This window comes from Amphiprion ocellaris, chromosome 18 (assembly GCF_022539595.1).
Source record: "Amphiprion ocellaris isolate individual 3 ecotype Okinawa chromosome 18, ASM2253959v1, whole genome shotgun sequence".
Taxonomy (NCBI): Eukaryota; Metazoa; Chordata; class Actinopteri; family Pomacentridae; genus Amphiprion; species Amphiprion ocellaris.
The window spans coordinates 33289086-33304857 of NC_072783.1; the positions used below are offsets into that span (position 1 = coordinate 33289086).

Sequence of the window (15772 nt, forward strand, 5' to 3'; positions counted from 1 at the left end):
ATCCGGGCCAATGACCGACCCTGACTGGCCCACATGAGGTCACCTTAACAACTCTCAAAGTTTCTCATGTGGCCCCATAGGAAACTTAATTGCCCACTCCTGCCCTACAGGGTTGCCACTAGAGGTATTTAAAGGCATTTTAAAAACACCAATAATAAAGGAAAAAGCAATATTTAATTTGTTGCTGTTGGTTAGAAACAGTTCTGTGTGGTTCAGGGTAGTTCAGGGTATTTCTGTGTGGTTCAGGGTAGTTCAGGGTACCACTGTGTCTGTCAGCTCAGAGCGCTGTCAATAAAGTTCATTCAAACACTGCGCTGCAGCTATGGCGGCTCCCATGTCGTGGAGGAGGCTGGTGTCCTCTCCGGCCATCGCCGGGGTTTTTACCCGAATATCAGACCGGCTGTTTCGTGCAAGGGATAGAAGAGGAGGGTAAGAAACACGAGGATTAAAAGACGAGTTTTCTCGCCGCTACTCTGTGCCGTCCAGCTGCTAATGCTGCCTCTGGTAGTGCTTCCATTATCGGACACTGGAACTTTTATTCTGTCAGTTTTCAGTCTGAAATCAGCTCCACGCTCAGCAGACAACATCTAGCTCCTTCTGGGTTAAACTGACGTTTGTACATTTTAAATTGAGTCAGATTCAGGTCACATTTAGTGCATTTTAACCCGGTAGGTAGATCACCTCACCAGAGTTAGCAAACAGCAGCTAACCTTCAGAGAAATTCAGATTCAGAAAACTTTATTTGTCCCCAGGGGGAAATTATGACATCCCAGAGTTTTCAGAACTGAAGGTCTGGACCTTCAAAGGTCTGTATATAAATGATATACAGTCTATTGTACAGACCACAGACTGTATATCATGTACCTACAGTAAAAGGTAAAGGTACATGGTGTTCTCGTTGTTGTGTAACGCTGACTGTCCTTTTACCCATCCTGAAACCAGACACCTCTCAGACACCCACTTCTACCGCTGTCCGTTCATGTGAACTTCATGGTCCGTGCAGTTTATGATGTTAATCAGGTGATAAAACACCTGCAGACGACCTGGAACACCTGTTGTTTGAGCCACACGCTGTAACACACCTGTGGTCTCTGAGGCATTTTAAACAGCCAACAATAGGCCTTTCACTGCAGACGTTTGAGCTGTGTCATAGCAGGAAAAAAGCACCGGAGGAATTGGTAAAATTCAGATGAACTGCATTCCACTTCCCTGGTTTAATGGTTCTGCCAGCATTAATGCTGTCATGAGTTACTGGTAGAGGTAATGGAACTAAATCATTCTTTACAGTTAGTTTCACCTGTGGTTTTCCTCCTATGATAAGTCAAAATTTCTGTCATGATAAATGACTCTGATTTGTTGTTGAATGGAAAGCACAGGTGTTACTTGAAGATATATAAGTAAAGTTGCAATATGCAAGATTTTGAGCATAAATACGGCATTAATATATCAGAAAATGACTGTGACATGTAGATATAGTAGATGATGGCGTCCATTCCAGAGGAGTCACACTCCCTCTGTGTGAGTTCTAATTTGGACTTCTCTGTGCTATGTTTTGGCAGCTGGTCCATCTGTCTGTACATGTTGGTGCATGACAGTCCCTCCTGTTGAAACTGTCCTTATAAACAAACTGAGATTGATCTCCCATGCTGCCTAAAGGCCTCTACACACTGTGCGATTTTGTCGTCCCAGACAAAAGACAACAATTGTGAGAGAATCATGGTGATATCTTTGGTCTTGGCTCTAAATCGGTGGTCCTACGTGACACTGTGACACAGGTTCAAGGATTTGGAATAATTTGAGATTCAGCTGCGTTTTCATTGTCAATCTGCACGCAGCAAACTTCATGTCATGCCCAAAGATTATTAGATTCATGTCATACAGCGGAGCAAGCTGTGAACCTATAGGATTGTTAAACTCGCACAGTGTGTAGAGGCCTTAAAACAAACATAAGCGCAGTCCAGCATTTAGCCGGTTTGCTTTTGTAAAGTCAGACCTACCTCCGCTGCACTAGTGCCTGGTCTGGCTAAAAAAAAACATACGTCACGGTGTCTTACTTGAGTATAAACAAGCTTCGTTTCTTACTACAGACTGTGAGGGATATCACTGTAAGATGATCAAAGTCTAAGGCGCAATATTATGATTAGGTAATAAAAGCCCCAATATAATGTGTACTGCATGTAACAGGGTGAATTGTCCTCCAGTGTTTACTCTTGCTTTATACTTGTCCATAACAATACAAGATCAACACCTATTCATGACACAGATATCATGATTTCACACAGAATATGGCCAGATTGTATGAACACCTGTATCTGTATGCTTGTATGAACTTTTGGTCTCTTCGTAAAGCGAAATCTTGATGCTACAGCGTTGTCTGACAGTGTGCTCCGAACGTTTTTAACCACGGTTTGGCGGTTTAGAGTTGCAGTAGCACTTCTTGGATATGGTGTTTTGACTGAGTTTTGGGGATGAAGTGGAACACCAACTGTGAGTCATATCTTATCATCTAGCGTCATTTTTGGGCACTAAACTATTTAATCAGGTTCTTAAGTGTTGGTGACAGCCTGCTTAGAGGAGCAGAGCCTGTGATACAACATAGTATATTGAACAGTGGCCTGGATTTACACCGTAAGTGCAACAAAAGATAAAAAGTTAGCTCCATCTCTGTTGCAGTCATTAAATAACTAAATTACTTTATTTAGGTGACATATACAGAGACAATATTACAGTTTGTTGATACTGAGTGCACAGCTTCTTGGGGATTAAAAAAAATCCACTTTACCTTTGTTTTGTGGAGACTTATGTCACTGTGGCCTGAGGGAAATACTGATGTTGGATTGCTCGAGGTCGGTCGCTGTTATTGTTCCTTTTCTGCTGTTACATCGTCTTATCTTTTAAAACTTACTGAAAGTTGTTCAGGCTTTCAGGTCAGCTGAGTCACATTACTTATAAAACCCTATTACCGAGCTGGGTGGACTCGGTCTGATAACATTTGTGCTGCTATAAAAGACAAGATAATTCAGCACAAGCTGCGTAGACACGAGGAAGTTGTCCTTCATACGGTGTTTTTATGGCCTGTTGAGTAAAATACATGTTTATGATCAAATACCAGGGAAATCCCCCCCTCCATGTTTGCTGAAGAGCTTCCAGCTGAGCACGAAGAAGCCCTGGACTGTGTTTTCTCTTGTAATGTGACTCCCGAACAACAACTGCTCTGTGTATGTGTGTGAGTTCTGAATGATTTTTGATTGTAATTGATATAAAGAAATGCAGGAGACCCACTTGTGAAGGTCACAGTCACATCTGAGGTAACACTCCTCCCCGTCCTTACTGGATGTAGCTGCATTGTCAGACTACATTGTGCGACTGTGTAGGAGGGACAAAAGGCCTCTGGTGTGTCTGGTGAATATAGGACAAAGACAAAGTACAGGCGCTGATAAATCTTCCCATGTATGGGCGTCCCTAAAGATTAAAGGCAAACATTAGGAGATGAGCAGTAAATTATTTTCAGTGAAACTAGAGACTGTTGAGTTTTGGTTTGAGTGCAAAATTATTCCAGGCGTTCATCCCCATTTTCTGACAAAATTATTAACCATGAAAATAATTGGAAGATTAATCACTGGTGGAAATAACTGATAAGTGCTGCCTTAGTTTGAATGCACCTAAAAATATCAACCAGCCTTTGTCACATTAGACTGCAGAGCTTCAGCGATGCCTCATGGCTTTAAAGACGGTTCACTTGTTAATCCATGTATATATATGAAAGAGCTGAAGATGGCCTGCTCGTGTGAATGAAAGTCATTCCCCCTGGTGCAGGAGCCAGAAAGGTTTTGTAGCTTCTAGTAGGGCTGAACAATATGCCAAAAACATCATATTGCAATAATTTTGACAAATCTTGTGATTATATGTTGCAATTTGAAGAGTTTTCAAATTTCATTTCCATCAAAAACAAATAAAAATAGAAATGAGAGTGTAATTTTTGCTGGTCATGTACCAAACAAGCATAATATTTCTCTAGTGTGGACAGACGCAGTTAAAAACACAAGTGACAAACGGTGAGATGAGCCTTTAAACTACGAGTAACCAAACCAACACTACCCATGTTTGAGGCCAGATTATAGTAAACTCTCACCAGTAGTTGAAATGACTACAAACTAAACTTAAAGAGCTGATTTTATGTATTTTTTACAGGTTTAGGATTTTGTTTTTATATTCTAGTAAAATACATTTATATGCTTTAAAGTTCAAAAAGCACATGATTTTTTTCATATCTTCTTAGTCTGTCCCAAGTGCTCAGTTCTAGCTCCTGTCTCTTTGAAGCTGCCTTCCAAATAATTCAATCTGCTCTGATTGGGGGCTGCACAGTAGATCAGTGGTTTGCACTGTCGCCTTGCAGCTAGAAGATCGTCAGTTCGCGGCCTGGCCTTCCATATTCTGCTTGGAGTCTCCATGTTCTCCTGTGCATGTGTGGGTTTCCTCCAGGTTCTCCAGCTTCCTCCCACAGTCCAGAAACATGCTGAGGTTTATTGGTGATTCTAAATTGTCCGTAGGTGTGAATGTGAGTGTGATTGTTTGTCTCTATATGTGGCCCTGTGATAGACTGATACCTGTCCAGAGGTAGGCTCCAGCCCCCTGCGACCCTAATGAGGGTGTGTAGATAATGGATGGAATATGATTTACAAGCCGGCGCTTGTCTGTAGAACCTCAGTGCTTTATTTCAATCGGTTTGTTGTGACAATTATACTTTTTAGGAAAAAATGGCAGCTGTTGTCCCCCTATCCACACTTTGATGATAATCTGATTATTTTTCAGCCTTGTATCATTATTGAACGGCCCACTGCACATGTGCTGTTTGAACCGCTCAGCCCATTGATTTACCATTGCAATAATGCTTAAAAAAATGAAACTAGCTTAGATGGAAAAATAAGAGAAAGACTATATAAATATTGGCCTTTCTTCTGATTTTGGTTGTTTCAGATTTTCATCCTTTATAATTGGGGTCTATGGGGAAAGTTTTAGCCCTATGTTTATTCATTGCAGTACCACAAGTGGCCACTGGGGTGACGTTTGCACCAAAATTGATGTGTAGTGCCGTTTCCAGCTAACTTTAACATTAGCAGTGTTCTGAATCACAAAAATTGTCACCATGCACACAGTTGGGACAAACAGCTTTATCATAATGTTACACGTTAAAGTTTGACTCGTATATCCGTCACAATCTGTAGCTTGAGCTGCCGTCTGTCTGTGCTTTCCTGATCTTTACTCGTGCCAGACTTTGTGGCGATGCGTCTTTTCTGTACTGAGGATTATAGGTCAGAATGTCAAGAGAGGTATGGTGGTTTGCAAACAGCAAAATACAACTGGATGTACTTGGATACGCTGCTGTTGTTGGCAGACTTCATTCAACATACCATGTACTGGGTCATATTTAATGTGTTACCAGCATGTTATGTACTGCGGCTTTACAGGTGTTGGAACGCACACACAATAAGTTTAATAGATGCAGCTAAAACTAATATGGGTCATCAGACCAACAGGTTCTATTTAAACTCAGGATACACTGACGTACAAAGGCTGGATTTACAAAAGGTTTACAAAAGAGCAACAAACCCAATCTTTGCAGTATTACAACTCAACAACAGCACAGACTCCTCCAACACGATGTATAGTTCAACACTTCTATTAAACAGTTATGTTATTATACAACATTATAATCTCAGTGTATGTGTGTAAGTATTTCCTTTATTCGACTGTTGTTTGAGCCGGTTGTACCCAATAAACCGGCGCCTCGGTTTACCGTCCAAGCGTTTCCCAGTTGTCAGTTCGTGTGAAGTTATTATTGCTGTGTTGATGTAATGGGAAGAATCTCTGGCATCTGACACTCGAGCCGCTGCTGGTGGCTGCGAGGCATAAAAACACAAAACCTGTGCAACTATTGTTTTCCTGTGATAAAACACGCACCTGACCGGTTCTGAGGTCTCCTTGAGCGAGCTGAAAGTAAAATACATCGATCGTGATAATGCAGCTCTGCAGTTTCACTACGTCATTCTGGCAAAACACACGTATGCAGCTGGGTTTCCATAGGAGAAATTATAAGCAGAAAAACAACTATTTTTGATTTTTCATTTCTAACTTTTAACCTTCAATCCTTTTTGTTTAATTTTTAAACTGCCTGTGTTTGATATAAAAGTGCTGATCTAGCTAATTATTCATTGAATTTATTGTCATTTTTACTATTTATTTTAATTGACTGCTCTGCCTTCCATCATCTTGTCCCAGCTGCTTTAGCTTCAAACAAAAAACCAAGAAGAATTTTTCAAAGTTGAATGTTATTGAATGTGCCTTCCTGTGTTTTTGTGTTATTGCATAAGTTAACCCATAAGCTCTAAACTGTCCAGGTTTAGAACAAAGGTTAGGTATCTGGTCCAGACTTGGAATGAAGACGGGGGTTATAAACGCTCACAGGGTCTAAGGATCAGACTAATTCCTGGGTGGGTTTTCTGATGGTCAGACGAGGAGGAATCTGGGGTGTCCATGAAATCACAATGTGAGGGAGAACCTCCTTAAACAGTGTTCATTTTGGACAGTTTGGTCCATATTTGTGCAATGCTTCTGTCACTGAAATAGGGAATGCTCTTTTAAGACGCATTCTACATTGAATTTTTTGCACAAAGTTACTTTTTTGACTTTCCTGATATCTTTGCTTGGTTGTCCGTGTTTGCATGTTTTAACTGCCAAAGCACCTTGTGGAAGAAGACAATCAAAATAATGATTTTACCAGTTTGCTTTCTTTCCTGGAAACAAGCGTTTACACAACAGTGTCACTACAAGGTCCATCTTTTGAGATTGTGTGAGTGAAGCCTCACAGATACTACATGGACCTTGTGTTGAGATAGTTGTCAGCCAATCACAGTGAACTATATGCCCCTAACAGAAGACGAAACTGTTCAAACAATAGCTAACTGAAACGTGTAAACACGATATTATCATAATGACACGACTTCAGTGTTCTGTCATGTTATTGTTGAACTGTTGCTCAGTCTGCCAACACGGGGTTTGTTGTGGCACGTCGTAAACTAAAGATGTATATGTAAGAGTAAAAGTTGCTGCTATGTTGTTATCTGTGAATGGGTTCAATTTTAATAAAGATTTAATTGAAAATTCTTTTAATGAATTTCAATACATATTTGTAGCTGCAAGGAAAAATTATATTTAAAGCAGCCTATCTGCAGAGATTTACAAAGTGATATTCTTTTATATAAAAGTCGGGCTTCAATGGTTCTTAAAAATCTCTATTATGTCCCTAAAATCAACTCTCAAAAGCCTTAAAAGTAAAAAGAAATAGAAGTTTTCGTGAGACTTCAGTGGGATCCACAGTCCCTTAGTTTGACTGCAGCTTGTCATTAGTAGAAATTTAGATAAATCTGAGAAGTCTTGGAAGTGCTAGAGGTTTAAACAATGAAAACTGGGGAAATCTTTGGTTCAGAGTTTATGACAGAACAAGACAATTAGCTGTGGTAATTAATATTGTCACAAACACTGCCAGCTAACTATAACCTCATGCCTACAACGGTGCTGGATCATTTAACATTAAGGTACAATTAGTCTTTAGTAAATCAAAATGATGCAAAACTCCTCCACCTAAGAAATGTTCCATAATCATTTGAGTCCCAAAATCTGTTTCACAGGAGTGTTTCACATTTTGAAACTACAGGAGGTCCTCGGTTTACGACGGCTTCGACTTACGTCGTTTCACCGTTACGTTGGACGGTGAAACGACGGGCCGGTCCTCGGTTTAACGTACGATGTTTCGTTGTTACGTCGAACTGGTTCAGTGGAACTAGTTGGCGAGTGGAGCGGATGAATACATCGTCAGGCGGCGCTATAAGATGGCTTTGTTTCCATTTTCACCGGTATTTTCCTGCTGAGTTGTGTTTCAGTGTGAGCTAATGACTGTTTTCGTTGCTGTTAGTTGTATAAATATGTAAACTGATCGATACTGTGATGCACATAACGACTTTGTTTTCATTTTCACCGGAGTTCTGACTTAAGATGAAAATCTGCTTAGGTCACACCGTAGGAACGGAACACCGATGTGAGTTGAGGACCTGCTGTATATGGTCTTCAGTTTCATTCAATTTTAATATATCATTCCTAAAAATGTTGATGTTTAGACCGTGCACATGTCAGAAAATAGTGAAAAATTCTCATCATCAAAGCACTAATTTTTCTGTGCGACAGTCCAAACACATGTTGCTGTTCAATTTGTCATCATTTGTGACGAACAGAAGCATCGAACTCTTGAAACAAGCAAACCTTTGTCTTTTAATTTTAAAATTGTCTACAGTTATTGTATTGTCAGATGTAGGTGACTTTTCCCAATTGAACAATAAATTAGTAGACATATCACAAGACGATGCTGTTCAGTTTGTACACTAAGGCTTGTGGTGACTGAACTTTTGCTGTTTTAACACCTCAATCATGGAACACTCAAACTCTCAACCCAAATCTCAAAGCAAACTACAAGAACGGAACTAATTTCCTGATAGAAGATTGCTCTTTCTGCAACATAAATCAACTTCTTGTTCTGCCTGTGTGTCCTGCAGCTCCTCCGTTCTCCTGCTGGCTCCTCTTCTGGCTGAAACCGACCTGCCTCCCCGTCATGTCTCCAGGCCCACCGGGTCCGCCGGAGCTCAGGGCACCGACGGTCTCTGCAGCCACTTCAGATGGATGGCAGAACACGTTCCGGCCTTCAGGGTACCGGGAGCCCACGTCCACATCCTGACCTCACCTGACCAGTTCTACCAGACCATGAAGGTCCGTCAGTTTTCTGGCTTTTTTTACCCATTGTGGGCTCATTTTCTACTGGAATATAAAGTCCTGCACATCTGTGAAAACAACAAAACCATAAGTAGAAGTAAACAGAACTGATAATCTGGCATAATTTATAAAAACAGACAAAAACTAAGTGGAATTTCTTTTATTTATTTGGATCTTTTTTTGAAAGAAACTGATTTTAAAAAATGGAATTAGATGTTCGAAATTCCAGAAAAACAACAGTGACGATACATACTGTAGACATTTCACTACTTACATATTTATTTGGTTTCATAATTGTCTTCTGTCTGTTCTTTGTAAACACAGTTCAGCTCAGCTCAACCAAAAACTCCCTGAATTTTTGTCACATGACTGTTGGCCACAGCTCTTTCAATCACGGCTTCATGGTTAAACAGAGGAGCTCACATTTTTTTGTTTTTGATGGAACCTGGTTACTGCTAGCGGTTTATTTTGGGCTAATTTTTAAAACGACACATGTAGAATAAAGCAATTCATAAATCACATATGTAGGCTTAGATTTGAGGGTGTGTCACAGATGAGTAGTTCAAGGACTGTTGGAAAGTTGACAATCCTATAGGTTTTTCTTGGATAAATGAAAAAATGAAAATGTGCCTTTCAAACTAGGATGACTTTTCATAGATGTATCAGTATGTATGATGTCAAATATGGCTTAAAAAACTCAGAAGGAGTATTATTTTCTCAGCAAACTCTTCTCTGTGTACTCTGTAACACCTGAGTTTTCACTGCAGCTGGCCGGGTTTATTGGTTTCAACCTATAATTGTTGCTCCTGCTGGACAAAATTGGCTTCCAGAAATTATTCTTACCAGCTAAAGCAATCTTAAAAGACAAGAAGTGTGCACATCGGATTTCCTGTCTGTAAACTCGGCCACTTAGTGAATCTGTTATTAAAAACACAATAAAATTTGCAGTTTGAGTTCAAACACCGGCACACTAGGCCTCTTTTTTTGCGTTATTATCTTGTTTCTTTTTTAGCACACCTGCTGGGTGTCAACACATTGGGACCCTTTTAGGTTTCCTCTAACTTTCAGCCGTTCAGCCGCTCCAGGAGCAAAGAAAGAGGAATTTGCTGCGGTTTAAATGCTGCTGGTGTGGCAGTTAGACACGAGCTTCCCTCAGACAAAACCACTGTTTGGCTGAGATATAAAGAGAAGCTTAAACATGAAAAAAAGCTTTTTAATAGTATCTTGGAAGAATTTCACTCCATGTTTGACCTTGTCGAACCCTGCAGCATTATTACGTTATATTTTTAGGTTTAAAACTACGACATGCCGTATCACACCTTTCAATGGATAAACAGGTCATTGTGAAAGTTGTGTTTCTATTGTGGGTAGCAGAAGGTCACAAGGATGTGTGAACGGGTGTGATTTACTGTTTTATTAACACTTCCCCATAAGTTTGAGAGTTTGAAAGATTTCATCAGGATGGCAGTGTATTATAATTATCAGTATTTATCTATTTTTATGATTGTTTCCGATCCTGCCAGAACATTTCTGATGCTTTAAGCAGCATAAAGAGGCATATACATGGTTATTTCCTTCTCAAAACAGGTAATAAAACTGCACAAATAACTGAATTAAACCAAAATGTTAAGTAGCAGCAACAAAACCTCAGATTTTTGTTGCTCAAAAATGAAAAATTTGACTCCAAACTTTGAGGATTTTCATGTTTTCCAATTCTGTGTATACTCTGTCATATTGCAAAAGATCATACGTTTTCATTTACCCTTTGTCCTATTACCAGATAATTATTACATTTTAAGATTTCTGTCTTCAGACAGGGTGAAAGGAATTTTATTTTGACTGTCTTTTAGTCAGTTAATCATGTAAGTCTGCAGAAATTTCAATAGCTGTTTGGAAATTCTTTTATTTCTCTATTGAAAAGGTCATTTTTTTGGAAACACAACTGCTAAACATTTGATTATTCTCGTTTCTCATGTGAGAATTTGCAGCTTTTCGTTGTCTTATCAACAGTAAAAGCAATATTTCTGGATTTTGGATAGTGCTGAGTGATTTTGGAAAAAATATCTAATTTTTGTTACAGAAATTGCGATTTGATTTTTGTTATAATTCATATTGTCAAATTTTTGTTCAGTATCTGCTTTGTCATAAAGTAAAAAAACACGTGATGGAGCATTGCTGCATAAGATACCATTAAAAGCGAGTGTCACACAAACAGCATGACGTGAATTTATAAAAACATTGACATGATAGTTCAAACGCTGCAGCAGATTTGTGATTTTATTTGGAAATCCATTAATTGTTCAGTCCTAGTTTCATCTTAGGGCTGTTTTAAAGGCACAGGGAGAACCGAGACAATATTAGGGAGGTGGTTTTAATGTTACTGCTCATGGGTTTTTAAATAAACTTAACTGCATTACTACATACAAGCCAGAAACTTTCTTTTTTCATAGTTTGAATGAAGTCACCCTTTAAGCTCAGTACTCTTGAAAGCAACAACAAACAACATTTCCCACTTCAGGAAAGCAGAAACAATTGTGACATATCCTTATTTACACATTCAGCAGTTACGTAGCACCATAATCATACATTTTGAATTGTTATTCTGGTCATCTGGCAAATGTAAACCCAACATTCAGTCTCTTTTAGCTCCATGTTTGGTTTCCACCAGCCCCTCAGCTAAATATCTTCAACGTTCCGCTCTTTGTACCAGCTAATTTTAACTGCTTCCATCTGCCATTGAGTGCTGAGCAGGTAGTTTACAGTCAGGTTTTAGAGTTTAATCACAGAAAACAGCTGCCTGATGGGGCTGGACAGCTAATCAGTGAGCTGAAACTCATTATAAGCCTTCATTAAGTTAAGAAAAACCTGCAGATTCAGCTGGTAGACTCCTTCAGCGTCTCCCTTTACACTGTTTTCACATAAAACTGAAAAAAAAAAACTCACAGTTTTTCACATTTTTTGAAAATTTGGAACATTTTGTTAACCTGAAAACACTGATTTATTATCTGCTAGTTTATGTGGCCTTGTAGATATTTCCTCATGCCTCAGGTCAGCTGTGTTCGTGTAACTTCAGAAAATAGGTTATCATTTCATAATATCACCCATTCGCGTCACTGCACTCTTGATTTGTTGTGATTGTTTGTTTCTCTGTTTCCTCCCCGTCAGGCTCGAATCAGGACGGCTCAGAGGCGAGTGGTGATGGCCTCGCTGTATCTGGGGACGGGTCAGCTGGAGCAGGAGCTGGTGAGAAAAGTGGCGTTTGCATGTGTGTCAGGAGCAGTTTTACTTCTTTAGTTCTGGACAGGTGAGAACAGTAACATCCAAACATGAGTGAGAGCCAAATAACTGGTCAGAGATGCCAGAAAATATGAGTCAGAGTTCTCTTCCAGGACGACCGCGCTGTGGTTTGCTCAGAATGAAAATGTACTCGAGACCAACTACAAGGAATGACCCCAGAATGCAAGGGTTTATGGGTATAAGAAGACCAGCGCTGGCATGTGATAGCCTGCTGTTCTTCATGCTTGGAAAGCCTAGCATAACAACATTAACCGAAAGCAAACCACAGTCTGGACCGATGCTCATATTCAGCTGTTTTTCATGTATTTTTTCTAAGCTGGTATGAAAGAAATACATACAAAAGGCACGGATGAGCCGGCATGCTTAATTACAGCTAAAAGCATCAGAATCAGCTGCCAGACTCTGTAGCCTCACAGGATGATGGATTACTAGAAATGTGAGTTAATAAGGTGCAGCGAGTCCATGTGACTTTTGTTTTCGAGCCTGGGTTTTGCTTGAAACTGAATGAACTAAACCCAGTCCGGTACAAAAATGCGAGGTGGTTTGTGGTTTCAACTCGAAGAATGTCAAACTGCAGGTGTGATTTTTAATGGAAGACCTGGATCCGTTAACACAAAGAGATGGGATTGATACACAGTCACACCTGCACTGTATTTACCTAAGTGGTGGAGCAGGCAGTGGGAATAATCTGTTAATTGAAAGCAAAGGATGTTTATCTTTAGTGCACTTTATGCAAAGGTTATTCAAAGGGCTTTACATCAAACTTTATGTGGAGTTTTTAAAAATTTTTTTTTGTTGTTGCTAAGAATCGGCTGCATGCACGTGCACAACAATGCACATGTAGGTGCAGGAGCATGTCGACATTCCTTCTACAGGTTTCCCGCTACTCCACTCGTCTATAGGTGCTGGTAATTTATTTTACAGGTGCCAAGAAGTGGAGTAACCTGCCAGGAAAATGCAGGAAAAAAGACAGAAAGTTAATAGACATGCAGAGTTCAAACGTATGATCACAGATTGTTTTATAGTCTGAACAAAAGTGGGTGCAATATTGAATTAATTTAGCCATACAAGTCAAAGCAGAGTTGCAAGTTGACGGGATTTGTTGTTTAGTTATGTTGCATGTGAAACCTTAAAGTCTGAATTTGTGTTGTTCAGACTGCCATTAGTGCACTTTCATGGTGGAAATCTTAATTTTTGCTTTTGGTTTTGTTAGAAACTTGACTCTAAAATCAAAGACTAGGAGTTCATTTTAACAACAATAAATAATCTGAGTATGTGCCGAAGGTTTGCTTGATGGCAGTTCAATTTAAAAAAACTTTATTTCTCAACTGAGGGCAATTCAAAGGCAGTTGGACATAGAACAACTGGACAAAAATAGGATAAAATAACAAAAACAATAGAATATGTTGAGATAAGGAATGAACATAGAATATCTGGTTGACAATAGACACATTTTCTTGTATTTATTGCAGGTAGGATTTAGTCAGATCTCACATGGCAGCTGTAAGAGATAAATAGTGTTTCCTCAGAGCTCCCACTTGCTGTCAGATTTACTCCACAGGAAACTTCCAGAGCTGGAAGTGTTGGTAATACTGGCGTCCCTGAAGAGCTCTCTACTGGAAATTAGAGCCGCTTTACTGGCATATAAACAGGCACTCTGGGGTGACGTATGATGAATGCATTCGGGCACCAGATGCACAGTTTTGCAGAAGTTAAGCGGCTCTGGTTTGATATCAGGAGGGAACCAAATGCCCAACCGGCCGCCAGCGGTGCTCCGTGTCGAGCAGCCGTTTCCTCTTTGTGCACGGCGGTGAGTCAGGCTTTTCCCACGCTCGGTAAACAGATGATAAAAAGGTGCTGCCGTCGGATAAATTAATGAATCATTAATCAATTCATTAATCATTAATCTGTGCGTTTGTTTTACACAAGGTGAAAAATACTGAAGCAGTGCTCATTCACTGTTTGGGGTCAAAGCTGGAGCCAGAACTAATAATTTCACACTTATTCTAGTGCAGTGCAAGTTGGAAAGATAAAGAAAAATAAATAATTACATATAATAAAAGTCAAACTAGTTATAGGAGATGATGGAACCTGCCAATTGGTGTCACCTGCTCTGACAAAGAAGGGTTTCTAATCTTAGCTTGTGGTTTTTACTCAGCAGTGTTTTTTGAGTGAGATGTGAAAACATAATTACAGACTGCAGGAAACCTTTTTGTCGCTGAATGTTCAAGGAAAAATGGTTCTGCTTGAGTAAGAGCTGATAAACCTGAAGTATAAGAGTTGTAATTTACCCCAGAATAAATGTAAATTAGTTTTTTGGTTCATAAAATGACAGAAAATGTTGAAAATCGACTCTCTCTTTGGCCGGTATGTGCAAAACACAATGACAGTCAATTTACAATTATATAGTGCAGAGAAAAGCAGTAACTGTTAATATTTAAGAAGCTGAAACTGGTAAAAAATGTTGCAGATTATGTTCTCAATTAGATATTTTGCTAATAAAACCTAAAAAAAAAATGTGCAAAATGCCCAAGCTTCCTTAAATGTACATATTTTTCTGAGATTTATTTTCCAATCGTTATATGACGAACAAAATCATCAAATCCTCACATTTAAGCGGCCAAAAACAGTAAATCTATGGCATATTTGCTAATAAATTAATAAAATTGTGAAGATTGGCTAATAGTTTCGTCGTTTCAGCTCCACAAATCAGACCTGCTTCAGACACTGTTGTGCAACTGAAGCCTGTTTGTCAGATGGAAGCTGCGTTTTTAAGCCACAAGGCAGCAATTTGTTTTGTGTTAAAGAAGAACACAATAAAGTCTGCTTGCTGGAATTGACTTGACCAGACTGGTGTCGCCTTCTTTTCAACTCTGTATGAGTTCAGCAGCTCCACAAGTCTGACTGAGCTGTCTGCAGTGGATTTGTATTATGATACATTTATTAAACTGAGTGTTGGAGGAATGACCTACTTCTTTAATCATGTTTTGATGTGTTTTTGTGAAGGTGGACTGCATGGAGGAAGCGCTGCAGCGTTCACAGGAAAGCAGCCGATCCCCCGACCTGAAAGTCTCCGTTTTGCTGGACTACACTCGCGGATCACGAGGTTGTCGGCTTTTTGTGTGAAGTTTTCTTGCACGTATTTGCAGTAGAGTTCCTCCACGTCGTGCTGACTGCGTTTGTGTGACTGTGTTTCAGGGCAGGTTAACTCGAGGACCATGTTGCTGCCTCTGCTGCAGCGCTTCACGTCTCAGATGCGAGTTTCCTTGTACCACACTCCGGACCTCAGAGGGCTGCTGAGGCTTCTGGTGCCGCAGCGCTTCAACGAGACCATCGGAGTCCAGCACATCAAAGTCTACCTGTTCGACGACAGCATTATCATCAGCGGGTACGACGGCTCCGAGACAAAGTTTAGTCTGGCTGTTTACCTTTTGGCGCTTAGTTTGTTTGTTTGAACTCAAGGTAAAGTTCAGAACTAAGTCCTCCCGCCCTCCGTACAGCCTCGTTTCCCATCAGTTTGCACAAAAGTTTTCCCGAGCAGAGTGCAGGTGTTTGCTGGGAAATGTTCTGAATGCACATTTTGACATATGCAGGGAAAGTGGACATCAGTGTGGGTGTGCTTCCAGAGCCAGCGGGCCCAGAGCCGGTGTGGTTT

The 15772-nt window shown here is 40.0% G+C and overlaps 1 protein-coding gene across 3 annotated transcripts in view; it reads left to right on the plus strand.

Annotated features, from left to right (window-relative positions):
• Window positions 1–282: 282 nt before the first annotated feature.
• Window positions 283–15772, plus strand: part of LOC111583265 (CDP-diacylglycerol--glycerol-3-phosphate 3-phosphatidyltransferase, mitochondrial) — a 37622-nt gene continuing 22132 nt past the window's right edge. For all 3 annotated transcript variants that reach the window (XM_035958156.2, XM_023292259.3, XM_023292260.3), the window contains exons 1-5: window positions 283–429; window positions 8607–8817; window positions 11986–12063; window positions 15124–15223; window positions 15316–15505. In XM_035958156.2, the coding sequence (XP_035814049.1) occupies window positions 323–429; window positions 8607–8817; window positions 11986–12063; window positions 15124–15223; window positions 15316–15505 (686 nt within the window). In that variant the 5' untranslated portion in view covers window positions 283–322. The remainder of the gene's footprint in view (window positions 430–8606; window positions 8818–11985; window positions 12064–15123; window positions 15224–15315; window positions 15506–15772) is intronic.